This window comes from Ictidomys tridecemlineatus, chromosome 1 (assembly GCF_052094955.1).
Source record: "Ictidomys tridecemlineatus isolate mIctTri1 chromosome 1, mIctTri1.hap1, whole genome shotgun sequence".
Classification (NCBI taxonomy): Eukaryota; Metazoa; Chordata; class Mammalia; order Rodentia; family Sciuridae; genus Ictidomys; species Ictidomys tridecemlineatus.
In genome coordinates this window covers 12479536-12497585 of record NC_135477.1, presented here as the reverse complement: position 1 = coordinate 12497585, position 18050 = coordinate 12479536, and the positions used below count along the sequence as shown (strand labels likewise).

Below are 18050 nucleotides of genomic sequence, written 5' to 3'. Positions count from 1 at the left end.
AAATATGCATACGAATGTTCAAAGGAGCATAATTCATAACAGCCTCAAAGTGTTAACAACCAAAATGTCCAACAAGTGATAAATAGGTTAAATAAAACGTGGTATATTCATAAAATGAAATATTTTTTGAAGCAAAATAAAGTACTAGAATATGCCATAATATGAATAGAAAATGCTAAGTGAAAGAGGGTCACAAAAGAACACATACACAGAATATGAAAATTTATAGACAGAGAGTAGATAAGTATGTATAACAAATTATAAGAAGCCATTGTTTATTTATTTTTTCATTATTTATCATTTATTACTTATTTTAGTTTATTTTGGGTACTGAGGATTGAACCCAGAGGTGCTTCACGACGGAGCTATAACCTACTTTCACCCACTCCCAGTTTTTCATGTTTTTGAGACAGGCTCTCACTCAGTTGCTTAGGACCTCACTAAATAGCTAAGGCTGGCTTTGAACTTGTGATCCTCCTGCCTCACTCAATATCCTAAATTGCTAGGATTATAAGCATGTGCCCCTACTCCTGGCAAGAGGCCCTGAATGAACAGACAAAGCTAAATGGAGTTATTCAAAATTAAGTACCACATAATCAAACTGAAACTTTAATGAAGCAGATAGATCCCCAAACACACCAGTTTTTCCTAAAAGCAATACATTTCAGTATATCTGAATCAGTATAATAAGGAAGTTCCCTTAGCTTAACTTTGACAAAAAAGCAATCTGAAGTAACCTGATGTTAATCAACCTTTTTTCCCTTCCATTGCTGTTTCCTTGTTCCCATTTCATTCTTAACAATGAAAACCCACTGTTTTACTACTGCCCATTGGGAACTATAAGGGGTTTTGTAGAAGGGATGTCACCTGCTATTTTGTTGAATAGTTGCTGCCTTGATTCATGAACTGCAAATAAAATCCAATTGGATCTATAACTAAATTTGTTATCACTTTGTTGTCCGACAAACTTCCCAATGTAGACTTAGGAAAAACTAGAGGAGAATGGGATAGTCTGCTAATGAGTATGGGATTTCTTTGAGAGGAATGAAAATGACCTAGAATTAGATTATGATGATGGTTGCATAACCCTGTTACAAATACATTAAAAATCAGTAAATTGTACACTTTAAATGGTAGAATTGTATGGTAGAATGCAATTCAAAGAAAACAAGTAATGAGTGATTATAATAATGAATAATCATTTTTCTGTGATAGGGTCATAATAAGTTTCAAAGATGTTAAAGGATAATAAATGCTTGGTTTACTATTATTATGAATCAATAGTAATATTGCAACAAGATTATATATCTAAAAAAAACATAAACATGATCTTTACCTGATACAGAAATTTGATAATACAACATATTAAAAGGAATCTTAGGACAAAATAAATTCTCAATAGAAATCATTAAAAATATTAAAAAGATAATGACACAAATATTTGAAACTTATCATTATTTGTTTTTTCTTTTTTGCTGTACTGGGGATCGAAACCAGGGCCTCACATATAGTAGGTTAAGTGTTTTACCACTGAGCTACATTCCCCAGCCCACAATTTATTATTCTTAACAATGGATGTTTAAAGCACACAAAACATTATTCATTCTATTCAAAAGTCTTTATTTATTTATTTATCTTTTTTTAATTTTTTATTTTTTTATTGGTTGTTCACAACATTACAAAGCTCTTGACATATCATATTTCATAACCCACTTCAATCTAAGGTATGAAATATTTATTTATCTTTTAATGACAAATATCCCAGCAAATGGACTCTTTCGCTATTACTGACTGCTCCAATCATATGAGTACGGGTTGAATATCTCTTATCTAAAATGCTTGGGACCAGTAGTGTTTCAGGTTTTTCTGATTTTGGAACATCTGCATATACCTTTGAAATGCTTAGGGAATGGAACCCAAGACTAAACATGAATTTCATTTATGTTTTATATACACATTATACATATAAACTGAAGGTAATTTTATACATCATTTTTAGTGTTCCTGAGTTTTGACTGCAACCTGTCAATGAAGTCAGATGTAAAATTTCCCACTTGTGGGTACATACTGGTGCTCAAAAATTTTTGGATTTTGCTGCATTTTGGATTTCAGATTTGAGATGCTCAGCCTGTATTTTCATTGTTTCAGTTAAGTTTATTTTGATGTTTAATGATGAAAATATTTTGTCTGGTTGTTTAGAATTTAGTTTTGCTTTTGTAATGTATATTGATTTAACTAATTGATTTGAAATCAGCTTTTGATTCTAGTCAAAGCATTAGACAACATCTTCACATACATCACATCTTCTTTTTACATTTCTTCTGTTAAAGCACTCAGAAGGAACTGCAACCTTTAGTAAATGTTCAAATACTAGAAAACACCAGCAAACAGTATTAATACTCAATAAAGAAAGTAACATCAGTGCTTCCTAGATAAGTTAACTTCCCTATTGCTGTGGTCTGGATGTTCCCCACAAAACTCATGTTGAAGTCTAAATCTCCACTATGAGGTATTATTAAGGGAGTAGAAACTTAGTCCAACAATAATATTTGAAGGTGGAAATACTGGGAGATAATTAAAGTTAAATGAGGCCAAAAGAGTAGGACCCTGATTAGACGGGGCTCTGGCTTCCTAAAAGGAGAAGAAACTTGAGCTAGACACTCAGTCTTCCTTACTAAGAGATCAATTTTTAGCAACACTGTTTTCGGTCATAAGGCCTGCATCAGAAGTCAAGCAGATGCTAGTGCCATGTTCTTGGACCTCCAGAACTGTGAACAAAATAAACCTCCCACTTCCCAGCCTCACATATTCTATTATAGCAAAAGCAAACGTACTAAGACAATTTCACAGAAGCACTTGTCAAAATTGCCAATCTAATAATTTACTCCAAAATTTATCTCTTAAAAAAGTACTATTTCTTAGAATTTTAATAAAGTATAATGTTTATGAACTTATGTTTAATATTTTTTCAGTCTAAAAATAACAAAAACTTACTCCAGACTGTTTAGATTGTAACCATTTTCCACAAGCTCCATATCTCGTTCCTGGGACATAATTCCTTACATTAGTGTTTCCTGCGCCTGCTTTTGACTTCGATTATTAGTGGACTCCTTTGACCAGTAATGCATTTATGTTGGCTGTCAGGCTTCAGTTCTCTGAAGAATAACAGTATTTCCTCCATTTTCCTGATTTCCCAACTGTTATCTAAATATTTAAAAAATATGGAAGTTTCTGAAGAAATGACAGAAACGAATGCCTACTGGAAATACTAGGACCAGTTAGATGTGTGCTTTTAGCTTAAGATGAACTATACTCTTCATATTTAAAGTACTAATTTTCATTCTATACCTCTGTATTCTTACAATTCAATCTTCAGTAAACAAAGCCAGACATTCCATTCAAATTATAAAATCACTAGGAATAAGTAGTAACAACCATTGGCTAATACCTGTTTTAATTAAAAAAGATAATCAAATTACATAGAGTAGACAATAAATGAGTATAAACCAAATTTTTACTATACTATTTCCAAAGAGTGGGGAAAGATCAGCACTATTACACAAAAAAGCAAAGGAAATTGCCTTTAGACCCTTCTATCTGTTGAAAGAGTTATTATTAGCTCCATGAAAGTTCTGAGTTCAAAATATAAAGTAAAAGATATCTTGAAAGCTTATGTTAAACACAAACACAAACCAGATCTATTAAGAAATAGGGAAAAAGAATTTACATGGCTCAAGAGCAAACTACTGAAAAAGGTAAGTAATTCCCAATGCCCCCTGTTTTAAAAAGTTGTTTTTTAATAATTTAATCTGAAAGGAGAACCTTGTACCCAAAGGGGGCCAACTATCAACTCATCAGTTGTTAAAAAAATTAAGCTTGGCTGCTCACTCCCTCTCACATTCCTCCCACTCAGAAACATCCTCACATAAGGACTTAACTCTACTGTCTACGACAGTGACTTAAAAATCAAATCTCCAGGCCTCATCTTTCTCCTACTCAACCTGTAAAACTCCAAGAATTTGCAGAAAACTTCTACAAGGAAATTCAACCACACCCTTCTCCTTATGTCACATAAAATTCAACCACACCCTTCTCCTTACGTCACATAAAATCCACTTGCTTCTGAAATTAAGCACCTGTTTCCCTTACTACTCTTCAAAGGTAGAAAGCTAAGTTTTGCTCTTTACATCGCCAAAATCTGAAAAATAATAAATACTTGCTGGCCAAATTAATGCCAATGATAACACGATTCTATACAAGAATCCTTAGCATTCCTTTTCCTCCCCTGCCTATACCATCCACAGTCACTCTAAGCCCTGTCCCAGTTACCCCTCATGTCCCTACCCTCCTGTTCTTACTAACGTGTATCCTCACTCTTACTACTGCATCCCTTAGTTTGTCTCTGGGGATTCAATCATTCCTTTTAAACCCACCCTATAACAGTCTTCTGAAATAGGTATTTCTTAATGATACCAACAATGACTTTTCTCTGATTAAAGGATCACAGTCTTCTTTTGCTAGCAAATTTGGCCCTCATTTTTATGCTTCTACACTTCATTCAGACAGATCCCTGAAAATATTTACAATTCTCACTTTTATCCAAACTGGCTCTTTTTCAATTATATAATATCTATCATCCATCTGTCTGTCTCTTATTCATAAGGTTCTCAACAGCAGCCTCAACTAGAAAACATTTTCCTTGCACTAATTTCTATATCTACTTAAGCCTCAATTCAATCAGACAGCCTTGAATAGATGATTGGCTTATGCATTTGTTTTTGTCGGTTAGCTTAACTGCACTTTGTTTCCAGAGCGCAGGCAATGAAAATGAATTTCACACTTTCTTGTATTCACCACAGTACATAGACAAAATTTTTCACTACTGACAGTAACAGAATGATTGGCGGCAGAAGTGGTGGTGATAGCAGTATTACTATAGGAGCCGTTCTAAGAGCTTTAAATGTATTATTACACTAAATTTTCACAATTACCCCATGAGATAGATTATATTATTACCCCTGATTTACAGCTTGTAAAACTGGTCACAGAGAGGTTGGGTAACCTGCCAAATATCACACAGCTAATGAAGACTACATAAATTGAGATGAACAAGTTGAAGAAATTTTGACAGCAAAAAAAAAAAAACAGTTATCTTTTGGTTCAAATCATTAACTTATTTGTAAATAAAATACATTAAAAGCACTGATGGACAGTTATGGCATAATGGTACAAAGATAGGGAAAATTCAAAGACATAATTGTTTTATGAATTCTTATTTCTGACCACAGTTCATTTTTTTATAGTTCATCTTTGTGGAAGGTATTAAATATGAGCAGATAGCATGCCAACATAACATTAAAAAAAAAATTGGAGTTCCGCATTTTAAAACAGCACTGGTTTTATGTCAGCTGGCTCCCTAATTTTCTTAAATTCTTACAATTCAGGCACCAGAGGAATTAAAACAGCTATATTTTGCCATATGAAATAGAGTAGAAGTATACAAAGAAACAAAACTATTTTCTAACATCATAACTTTAGGGAGGAAAAAAAGAGAATCTATGCAAATGCAGGACAGATGAATTCCAAAACTGGAATCTTCTGTAAAGTTTAGTCAAAAGCAACTTAATTATAGGGAAGATTCTTTAATTATACCCTACAGAAACACACACACAAAAAAAAATGAAGAGAAAACACCACTTGGCTTTATTTTTTTAAACTGTCATGGGGAACTTAAATAGCTAATAAACACAAGCATAATCTCAAGACTTCTATATTCTATAGACAGAATCATTTCTAAATTCACACAGAATTATAGATATAAGAATCCTCTAACAATAATAATCAGCAACAAATCCAAGAAATTCCTTTCAGTTTTTTAACTTTGAGTGAAATGTTTTCTTTATACAAATTTAAATGTCTCATGTTTAAGCTAATTTCTTCTCTCTCCTTCCATGAAGGAAAAAACTTTCAGCCTTCATCTGAATGATACTTGATTCTTTTTCTTTTTTTCTTTTTTGGCAGTACTAGAGATTCAACCCAGGGCCTTGCTCATGCTAGGCAAGTGCTCTATCTCTGAACTACATGCCCAGCTCTTGGTATTTCATTCTTAATTTACATTTCTAAATCATTAAACCTTGAAAAGGTAACTTTTAAAAATACTAACTTGCCCTTAAAAAGGCAAAAAAATTCTAAAATTTATATTCTTCTAATATAATATCAAGTTTTTAGGACAAAGTATTTTTTCTTCTGTAAGTAGAAAAGAAAAAGAAAAAATATGGAATAAGATAACAGAGTAAGGAATTTTGGAGTCAAACACAGATCCCAATTCTAGCTGCACATTCTTAAGCAAGTAACTGATGTATCTTGGTTCATCTATAAAATGGATATAATAATACTAATCTTATAAAAATGCTCTAAGCTAGAAACAATGAATGCAAAGTGCTCACTACAGGGACAACATATTATAGTTAACTCAGAATTATGTGTAGCCATCATGTCCTCAAATATTTAGTTCTTTCTTTCTAAAAATTAAATAAGATGACATGATTCTACACCTAGAAGACCCAAAAGGGTCTACAAAAAAACTACTAGAACTAATAAATGAATTCAGCAAAGTGGCAGGATATAAAATCAACACGCATAAATCAAAGGCATTTCTGTATATCAGCGACAAAACTTCTGAAACGGAAATGAGGAAAAACACTCCATTCACAATATCCTCAAAAAAAATAAAATACTTGGGAATCAACCTAACAAAAGAGGTGAAAGATTAATACAATGAAAACTACAAAACCCTAAAAAGAGAAGTAGAAGAAGATCTTAGAAGATGGAAAAATATACCTTGTTCATGGATAGGCAGAACTAACATCATCAAAATGGCGATATTACCAAAAGTTCTCTATAGGTTTAATGCAATGCTAATCAAAATCCCAACGGCATTTCCTGTAGAAATAGATAAAGCAATCATGAAATTCATATGGAAAAACAAAAGACCCAGAATAGCAAAAGCAATTCTAAGCAGGAAGTGTGAATCAGGCGGTATAGCGATACCAGATTTCAAACTATATTACAGAGCAATAGTAACAAAAACAGCATGGTACTGGTACCAAAACAGGCAGGTGGACCAATGGTACAGAATAGAGGACACAGAGACTAATCCACAAAGCTACAACTATCTTATATTTGATAAAGGAGCTAAAAGCATGCAATGGAGGAAGGATAGCATCTTCAACAAATGGTGTTGGGAAAACTGGAAATCCATATGCAACAAAATGAAACTGAATCCCCTTCTCTCGCCATGCACAAAAGTTAACTCAAAGTGGATCAAGGAGCTAGATATCAAATTAGAGACTCTGCGTCTGATAGAAGAAAAAGTTGGCTCTGATCTACATATTGTGGGGTAGGGCTCCAAATTCCTTAATAGGACACCCATAGCACAAAAGTTAATAACAAGAATCAACAAATGGGACTTACTTAAACTGAAAAGTTTTTTCTCAGCAAGAGAAACAATAAGAGAGGTAAATAGGGAGCCTACATCATGGGAACAAATTTTTATTCCTCACACTTCAGATAGAGCCCTAATATCCAGAGTATACAAAGAACTCAAAAAATTAAACAATAAGATAACAAATAACCCAATCAACAAATGGGCCAAAGACCTGAACAGACACTTCTCAGAGGAGGACATACAATCAATCAACAAGTACATGAAAAAATGCTCACCATTTCTAGCAGTCAGAGAAATGCAAATCAAAACCACCCTAAGATACCATCTCACTCCAGTAAGATTGGCAGCCATTATGAAGTCAAACAACAATAAGTGTTGGCGAGGATGTGGGGAAAAGGGTACTCTTGTACATTGCTGGTGGGACTGCAAACTGGTGCGGCCAATTTGGAAAGCAGTATGGAGATTCCTGGGAAAGCTGGGAATGGAACCACCATTTGACCCAGCTATTGCCCTTCTCGGACTATTCCCTGAAGACCTTAAAAGAGCGTACTACAGGGATACTGCTACATCGATGCTCATAGCAGCACAATTCACAATTGCTAGACTGTGGAACCAACCCAGATGCCCTTCAATAGATGAATGGATAAAAAAAAAAATGTGGCATTTATGCACCATGGAGTATTACGCAGCACTAAAAAATGACAAAATCATGGAATTTGCAGGGAAATGGATGGCACTAGAGCAGATCATGCTTAGTGAAGCTAGCCAATCCCTAAAAAACAAATACCAAATGTCTTCTTTGATATAATGAGAGCAACTAAGAACAGAGCAGGGAGGAAGAGCAGGAAGAAAAGATCAACATTAAACAGATACATGAGGTGGGAGGGAAAGGGAAATTGCATGGTAATGGAGGGAGACCCTCATTGTTATACAAAATTACATATAAGAGGTTGTGAGAGGAATGGGAAAATAAACAAGGAGAGAAATGAATTACAGTAGATGGGGTAGAGAGAGAAGATGGGAGGGGAGGGGAGGGGGGATAGTAGAGGATAGGAAAGGTAGCAGAATACAACAGTTACTAATACGGCATTAAGTAAAAATGTGGATGTGTAACTGATGTGATTCTGCAATCTGTATTTGGGGTAAAATTGGGAGTTCATAACCAACTTGAATCTAATGTATGAAATATGATATGTCAAGAGCTTTGTAATGTTTTGAACAACCAATAAAAAAAAGAAAAAACCATAAAAAAATTAAAATAAATGCAGAAATTATAAAGAATAACCATATATTAACTACTCAAGGGGGAAAAACAAAGATTATTACTTAGTCTCATTTGTTTCTGATAGAGGTTTTTTATTAAATATATTTTTTAGTTGTAGGTGGACACAATACCTTTATTTATTTTTATGTGTTGCTAAGGGTCAAACCCAATCAATGCCTCACATGTGCTCGGCAATCGCTCTACCACTGAGCCACGACTCCAGCCCCCCCATAGAGGTTTTTAAAAAACATAATACCTGGACCAAAAATAATCACATAAATTCAAACTCAATGCTAAAATAAATGAAGACTTCATAAACAAATGCAAACTAGAAATATTTTGTGGTTATAACACAGAGACCATAACCACTCTTGTAAATTAATTTCAAAATTCTGTAATATTAATATGCCAACCTACAGAAGAACTAAACATATCACTTTAAAATATGAACATAGTGCTATTTAAAGGATTAATTCTGTTTCTCCCTTCTAACAAATTTTCATCTTCAAACTGTTTCTCCTATTACATATAACAAGACAAATGATATCATTAACAAAGAATTAAATCACAATCAAACACTTCCCTTTGCCTTATAAAAACCAAAGTAAAATTATTTTTGGTTCTTGATGGATGTCAGGGGCCAAATCACCATGATAAGAGCCATTAAGTAAGTGTCTCCTATGTGCAAGGATTAATGATAATTACAATCTAGTAAGATCAATATTAGCATTCTGTATTACAGATAAAAAAACATTCAGTGAGTCCAAATGCATACCCCAGGCTAATATTTAGTAATTAAAACAAGAGATGATGAGGGTATAATTGTAAGATTCTAAAGCTTAGTGGCATGGTTTGAGTCTCCTTAAATGCCCTCAACAGAAGCACAAAAGGCAACCAAGAAAACTACAACAAAATCAAGTGACCAGTAGACAGAATGCTATTACCTCAGCAGTGAAGTGGTCAAACCTTCCATAAACTGCAATTATAGAACTAGATAAAAAGAATGTTTAAAACACACTTAAAGACAATGAAAACTTACTCATAGCAGACTTTTGAGATTAATATTTAATCTAAAAAACTTGCATCTGAAAGAAGTACAAATTGCTAGCTTGTGGTTTTTCAAGTCTAAGGGCACTATTTGACCCGAGCCCAGTTCACCTAGCTCAGAGCAAAGACTGCAGGAAAATGGTGGTTAGTTTGGGCAACAGAAGTTTGAAGCTTTATGGGCTTCAAGTTATTAGAAGACAGAATGCAAAGCCAGCAGAGCTAACAGTAGTTGACCACATGTCCTCAATCTGGGTAGGGTCAGGAGAACTGCAAATAAATCCTCAATTCCTTGTAGTAAATATTTTTTGTGTGTTTAAAATTATTTTGTTGTTATTGTTGTAGATGGACAATATACCTTTATTTTTATTTATTTATTTTTATGTGGTGCTGAGGATCGAACCCAGCACCTCACACATGCTAGGCAAGCGCTTTGCCACTGAACTACAGCCTCAGCCCTGTAGCAAATGTTTTTTGTATCTGAATTTAAAAAAAGTCTGAAACTATTTGAGATATATTTTACAGGACTGAACAAATGAATAAAAGTACTGATGCTGTTGGGAGAAGCAAACACAAAATACAAAATGGGAGAAGGACCAAGGCAAGAAAAAAACCCATAAAGATGAAATGGAGCTGGACACATCAGGTGAACAACAGACTTCTAATGTTACATGTATGTATGTGTAAAACATAAATGCATTTCCTAAATCTGCCTGAAGAAGAGGTCAATAAATATATGAAAGAACAGTGAACACACCCGGATCCTGGTTTCTTTCTTTCTTTCTTTCTTTATTTATTTTTTTAGTTGTAGATGGACACAATGCCTTTACTTTATTTTTATGTGCTGAGGATAGAACCCAGTGCCTCACCTATGCTAGGCAAGCGCTCTACCACTCCAGCTCCCCCAGATCCTGGTTTCGAAGCCTTGCTTTAGTCAGCTTTCATGACACTGTGACCAATATACCTGACAAAAACAACCTAAAAGTAGGGAAAGTTTATTAGACACTCATAGTTTCAGAGGTTTCAGTCCAAAGTGGTCATTCCAGTGCTCTAGGTCCAAGATGAGGCACCATAAATAATATGGGAACAGGGCCCAGTGAAGGAATGCTGCTCAGATTAAGGAGAGGTCATGAAGCAGGGAGAGAGGGGAGAAGGGGCCACAGGGAAGATACAGCTTCCAGGGCACACCTGAGAGACCCATCTTCTCCAGCCATGCCCCACAAGCCTACAGTTACCACCCAGTTAGTCCATTCAAACTAAGATAGACTGAGAAGGTTGCACCCTTCACAATCCAATCATTTCACCTCTGAACATTCCTGCATTAACATAGGTGCTTTGGAGGACATCTCATATCCATACCATAACCACCATTTCTATTAAAAGAAACTAAGGTTCTTTGGAAACACAGTTGATACTAGGATTATGGCAGAGGGAAGATAAGATAAACATATAACTGCTTGTTACAGCAGAAAGTAATGAAGTTCTCAAAAATAAAGTTGGGGTCATGTCATAAGCATGCAGGGGCCAGCTTGAGAGGGGCTCCTACTAGCCAAATCTGGGACAATTTCAGCATTAAAATAATTAAAATGGTCCTTCTCCCATTTTGTATGTTGTATTTGCTTATCCCAACAGCATCAGTACTTTTATTCATTTGTTCAGACAATAAGGGATTATAAACATTGAGAAAAACTGAAATTCGTGAGTCCATGATGACAACAGATTAATGAGAATAAGGCAACAAAGAATGTCAACTGCTTTATTTTATAATATTTAACATTAAAAAGTTTTTTAAAGATGTATTTTTGGAACCCAGAAAAATAACACGTTAAAAGCTGCTGAGAAAACAGAGGCTTTAGAATAGCGTAAGTGTGACTCAGTGAAGAATTGACCTTAATTAGTATCTCCTTCTATTTAAAATCAGTTCAGACACTCCGAAATATACTGCTTTGGAGTAGGGGATTCTTACACAACAAAGATTTACAGCCTTTGCTTTCATTGACTATAATCTTAATTTGTTTTAAAAAATGTTATTGGGTTAGTAAAATCAGATCCTCAAATATATCCACTACATTATTCAATGTCTTACATAAAGCTTTATGGACACATCCCTCTTAGAATGTGAAGTCAGAATTTTTTTCTCCTAAAGGACATGCATACTTTATCAGAAAATTGAATTAAGTGCTTGTGAGGTAATACACGTTACTTAGCTTGAGTTAGCCATTTTACAATGTGTATATATCTATATCTGTATCTAATATATTTCAAAACAACATGTTGTACAAAATAAACACAATTTTTCAATTAAAAATAAGTTAATTTTTTTAAAAATGATAATAAGAGCTAAATAATTCATCAATTTTCTTTGTTGCCAAGGCTGTCAGAAAATTTATCTCTTTTCTATATGGTTGTTTTGATCTAATTTATCTTGTACTTAATCTCACAAGGGTATATGTTTTCTTTGAAAAATACCTCAAGTTCTTCAAGATAGAAGAGGGACTGCAGGTTAAAATTAAAAACTAATTATCTTAATAATATGATACAACACTAATGTAAAATAATAGAGCCTCTTAATAGCAGTACTACAAATATAGCAATTGAATTCATTTGTGGTTAAAAAAAGAAGCTTTAGTCAACTCAAATATACAACCATTTAGAATGATTGCTTTTTAATAAGTAAGACAAAAGCAAAATGTTGGAAGCAATATTTACAAACAAAATTATCTTTCCACATCCAAGCTACTGCTTGGGAATCTCAAAACTATATTTCAGATAATTAGAATTGAACTTCCCTTTACAGTATGAGACCCTTTAAATTAATAAAATTCAAATTCTAATTCTCACAACAAAATATGCAAAAGAGAAGACAGTTTTGTTTAATGACTTTTTCTTGATAAATACTATAATGATGATCTTGAGAAATAATAACAGAAGCTACTTCAACTGCAGGCTTACCACAAGGTAGGCACTGTAGTGCAGCTGTCTATCTCTGATCAAAATTACCATCTCTAAGAGTTTCAAAAAGCACTGTGTTCTATTAACATTTCTAATTTGTTTCCACATTGGCAAAATTTATTCTCAAAACCTTACAACAGGGAAGTTCAATAAAAGTCTTCAAAGACTTTTCTGTAAGTCTGAAGTTACTTCAAAATAAAGTTAAAAAGTTCTCACTCAGAACCATTTTATTTTTATTTCAAATTGATACTTTAAAAACTGAAAGTCCTCACATGGAACTATGGCTACCTGTGAGTGAGGAGTATGATATTCCACCTTATGGATCTGGAGAAACAATTACTGAAGTTATATTCTTTGTACTTGATTCAAGTTCTAAAAAGCTTAACAAATAAAAATATGAAGCTAAAATTAATAGTAAATGATCCATATGATATAACAATTCAGATAGGTTTAAATAGGTCTTGTTCAAACAGCAGAAATGTGAATATGCATGTCCAAATGCTAAAAACAAAGGAAATGCCAAGGCATGACCGCATGCTAATTCAAAACAACTTTATGGACAAATCATCTACAGAAACACCTTAATTTTAACTGGTTTGTGTTGTTTTAAAATTTTGACCATTCTATTTATTTCCATTTTGTATCACTAAGTAGTTATGGTTAAAACACACACACTCCTCAAGGTGTTACATATTTAACTTGTTTCCAATATGTGAAATAAGCATTGCTTTTGGTTCTTCCTCCAAAAAAGGGGCACTATTATTTGTTCTGATATTTTCTCTAGTGTCATTCTCTGCTTCAGAGATGACAATAAACCACAGAGGATGAATTTACACTCAAAATAAGACAAAAACTGAAATTATGCTTAGTAATATCTCCTCTTTAGTTGGAATCTACCTGAGAGTTCTATTTTACAGTAAAATGTGTGCTATCACCTTGACTCCATCCATCATCATCAACCTAGATCCCTCTCTCTTTACCATCAACCTTGATCCTTATAAGAACATTTTTTAAAATATTTTTTTAGACATTGATGAACTTTTAATTTTATTCATTTATTTATATGTGGTGCTGAGGATAGCACCCAGTGCCTCACACATGCTAGGCAAGTGCTCTACCACTGAGCCACAACCCCAGCCCCTTGTAAGAATTTTTACTGGTTTCTCATGTATCCTTTCAGATTTATTATGCAGTTCTTTATTAAAATAAAGAGGGTTGCAACTACTTCACAAATTGTTGTGCTTTCCTTTGTACCATTTATCTCAATTCAACGAGACCTAAATAATGTCTGTCTACCCTTTCTCAAGCTCATGCTGTCTCTGATTCCTGTGGCAAGGCTTCGAGTAGTTCCACAGGAAAAGCAAAAAGATCAGTGAGCAAAGAAACACCAAAACTAGCAGTCACACAGACAGGAGCTAACACACATCAATCAATCCTTCACCTCACCAGCAATACTAAGGCAAAAAAAGAACTAGTCTTTTCTAAATACCAAGCATGGTACCTAATACATCTATTTTACTATAGCTCCTTTTACAAAATATAGAGGATATTTTGTCTTTTGAGGGGAGGGGGCAGGGACAGTAAAAGAATTCTTTGTCAATCACACTTTGTGACAGAATGATGCATAATCACAATGTCACCTCAGGACTTAACTGGAAGCTTGGTACTCAGGTGCTTATTTTTATTATGGTTTGGAAATAAAAACTATAAGTACTAAGTAAATGATACAAGCAAGCGTCAGAAAAATGTAGCAGACAGAGTACATTTCACTTGGAACTATCAGGAGAGACATTAAGGCTGAACTAGGCAAGGTTGGTTTTAGGGAGCAGAGAATGGGGTAAGACAAGGAAAGAGCGAAGAGTCAACTTAAGGGGTTTTATACTTTAAAATATCTACGCAGGGAATGGCAAACTACAGCTAGTGGTCCAAATCCAATCCACTGCTTATTTTATTTGGTTTAAAGGTACATCAACATTTAAAATTTTTTTTTAATTCTTTTTTTTAATGTTTTAAATAGTTAAAAAAATCAAAAGACATTTCATGACACATGAAATTTAAGATATTCATATATGAATTTTACGGCTACACAGCCATGCCATACATTCGCATGATGTTTGTGATCTACATGGCAGAGCTGGGAACTGCAACAGAGACCTCAACTCACAAAGCCTAAAATATTTACTATTGGCATTTCAGAGAAAAAATTTGTCAATCTCTTCCCTTAGGACAGCCTATTTATCTCAAATATTATAAGTGTGGGGCTGGGAAGAGGATGGTGAGAAAGAACAAAATAAGAGACTCATAGGTGGAAGTAAGGATTTTAGTCCACATCCTAGAAGTAGTGGGGAAGTCATTAAATAAAGAGTTTTAAGGAAAATGACAACTAGATTTGTATTTTGAAAAGATCATTCTGGCTGTTATACTGGGAGCTAGAGTATTAAAAGATAAATAAGAAAACTAGTGTAGTAAATAGTTCAAGCAAGATAAGAACTTAATTTGTGGGAGCAAAATTATTTCTGAACCCAGAAGGGTTCAAAGTCTGGCTATGCAACTTGCCAGGTTATTTCAATTCTCACAATTCTCACATTCATTATGTTACAACAGTTTTAGGTAGAGAAAGCTAAAAATATTCCAAAGTATGTACATCTAAAAAGTTTGGGAATATTACAGAATAAGTGCTCCCTTAGAATACTTTCTAAAATGTTTTATTCTTGTTATACGCTAGAAAAGACTTTTACTAAATTTACAATTAAAGAATTTACAAGTAAACAATACAACATAAATTAACAAAAACAAAAAAGGGAATATATACAAATGCTGCTTACGTACATTTTTCAGAGCCCTTTTTTTTCCCATAGTGTAGTAGTAACAAAACAAAGAACGTACCTGCTACATTCTAACAACGTAACTTTAAGACGTCCTTCAACAAGTGCCCACTGGTGTATATGGATATACTCTTCATCTTCTTCAGATTCTTGCAAGGTCTGATATGGAAAAAACGGCTTGAACCTGACAAAAGTAAAAATAAGTCTAAATTTCTAAATAACACATCACTCTAAAGTTCAAAGCACAATAACAAAACATACACATACTTTAGAAAACAATACAAAACACCTAATACTGCATGTACAAAACAAAAGCTTATTGTATTTGCCCATAAATGGCAACAAGTGGTGGCACTTTTTTTTTTTTTTTTGGTACTAGGGATTGAACCCAGAGATACTTTTATCACTGAGCTACATCCCCTGCCCTTTTCATTTATTTTGTGACAGGTCAGCCTAAGTTGCTGAGGCTGGCCTTGAATTTTCAATCCTCTGGTCTCAGCCTCCCCAGTCACTGGAATTACAGGTGTGTGCCACCATGTCCATAAAATGGTACCTTCTTTATAGCATGCAGGAATTCTCACTTTTTGGTCTGCTCTCAATAAAAAGGCAGGACTCATCACTAAAAAGGAAACTCCAGAAGGAGCCAGTAGGTTTAGGTGGGGCAGGAGATTCTTTGGATCAGATAGGAAAAGTATTCCTATAGCAGAAGTTCAAAATTCAGAATGTACTGTTTATGAAAATAATGAGATAGAAATTAGTACATGATAATGATAATTTCAGTAAAAATTAATAGCAAGGTATTCACCAGAGTAACAAGGTAACAAGTAACCTGAATAGTAGCTGTTTCATATGCATTATTTTACTTAATGCTCACAAACTAAGTGGTGATATTGCTTGCTCTTTTCTGCAGATGAAGAGTGAGTCTTCATCTGAGTGAAGCATTTGTTCAATTTTACACAGTGAGTGGCAAAACCAGAATTCAAGCTAGTCTGACTCCACCAAAACCCAAACTATCTCACAATTTTGTCACCCATGAATTATTTGGGCTATGTGTTCATTGTTAACCCTTATTTTTAATGGAGATACTTATGCTGAATTATATAAACTGTAGGCTTTAAAAAAACTTTTAATCTGAAATAGAACTCATACTCCCCCATTATAGCAAAGGACAAAGAAAATGAGAGAAAACTGGGCTTGAGGCTCTGTAGTTTTCAATTCACCCTAAACACTATCACTAACCATGGCATTTGCTTGTTCAGAAAGTTTTCATGGCTTCCCACTGACCACAAAAGAACAGCAAGAAAAGAGCTAGGTGTGGTGGTGTACACTAGTAAGCCTGTAGTCCCAGCTATTCAGGAGGCTGAGGCAGGAGTCATAAGAGTTCACAACCATCCTGGGCAACAAAACACTATCCTGTTTCAAAAGAGAGAGTCCTAAGTCACTAGTTCCACATTCAAGATCCACCACAATTTTTCTAATCATATATTTACTTAAAATAAATCTTTCAATCTAGGAAATTACATTCTATAGTTCAAAAACATTACATATTCCTGCTTTCAGGTCTTCTGTACCCACCGAAGGTTTTCCTTAGTACTCAAGGATCGTCCAGCTCCTAAGCTCTTTCCATACTCAGTTTCAGATTCTAGATCACAGCAGTCCCATCCACTGGTTTCAATTCTGTTTATCTTGCAGTCATTTAAATGGCCTAGTCTCACAATTCTCTGCACAAGTCACATACCTGACAAGGCTCCTCATACACTTAAGGCTTTAGTATGTGCTGAGTTAATTATAAAAATCCAACACTAAAAATGAAATAAAACACTTGGAAAGTATTAGTAGCCCACTATAGTTTATACCAGAAAAATACTGAAGAGGGGAAGTATCACCATCTATCTGAGGTGGCGACCTACGGTGGGTTCACAAAATCTGACTATTTCAATAACTTAAGGAAACGGCCAAGAAACCATGCAAACACACAGAAGTACCTTTTCAAAATCCAGGGATGGCTCTGTAACCTTAGGGGTCAGTGGAAAGAGAGAGCCATTGGAATTCTTTTTTCTTATATAGGGAACACACAAGGGGAGGTTCCATGGAACATTCTATCCCAAAAAGGGCAAAGGGGTAGGATTACCAAGGAATAGGTGAGTGTAACTCAACCCCACCGGGTGACGCCCACTGCTGGAACCACACCTTCCTAATCCAAGCAGAAGTAAAGCCCAATGTATTGTGGGGTACAATAACTGCTCAGCACCCCTTTACTCAGGACTTACAGGTGTGCACAAAGCTTCTGTCCAGAGCAGCTCCCAAATGGGAAGGGTACTGTTTTATGTCTTCCTAGTAAACAGGACTAAAGAAAAAAAAAACTTTTTAAGAAAACAGAATTAGACACACAGACAATGCTTAGTGCTTTCTCCTTTATCTGAACTAGTATGGCAAACAGAAGCCCCTTCTTTTCTCCCAGCTACTACACTAATTTGCATTTGAAGTAATTTGATTCAGACAGACTGGCACCAAAGTT

At 34.4% G+C, this 18050-nt stretch overlaps 1 protein-coding gene across 1 annotated transcript in view; it reads right to left on the bottom strand.

Moving 5' to 3' along the window:
- Positions 1-18050, bottom strand: part of Pdzd8 (PDZ domain containing 8) — an 81208-nt gene that overhangs the window by 37615 nt on the left and 25543 nt on the right. The window contains exon 2 of the mRNA XM_005320708.4: positions 15594-15716. Coding sequence (XP_005320765.2) covers positions 15594-15716 — 123 coding nt within the window. The remainder of the gene's footprint in view (positions 1-15593; positions 15717-18050) is intronic.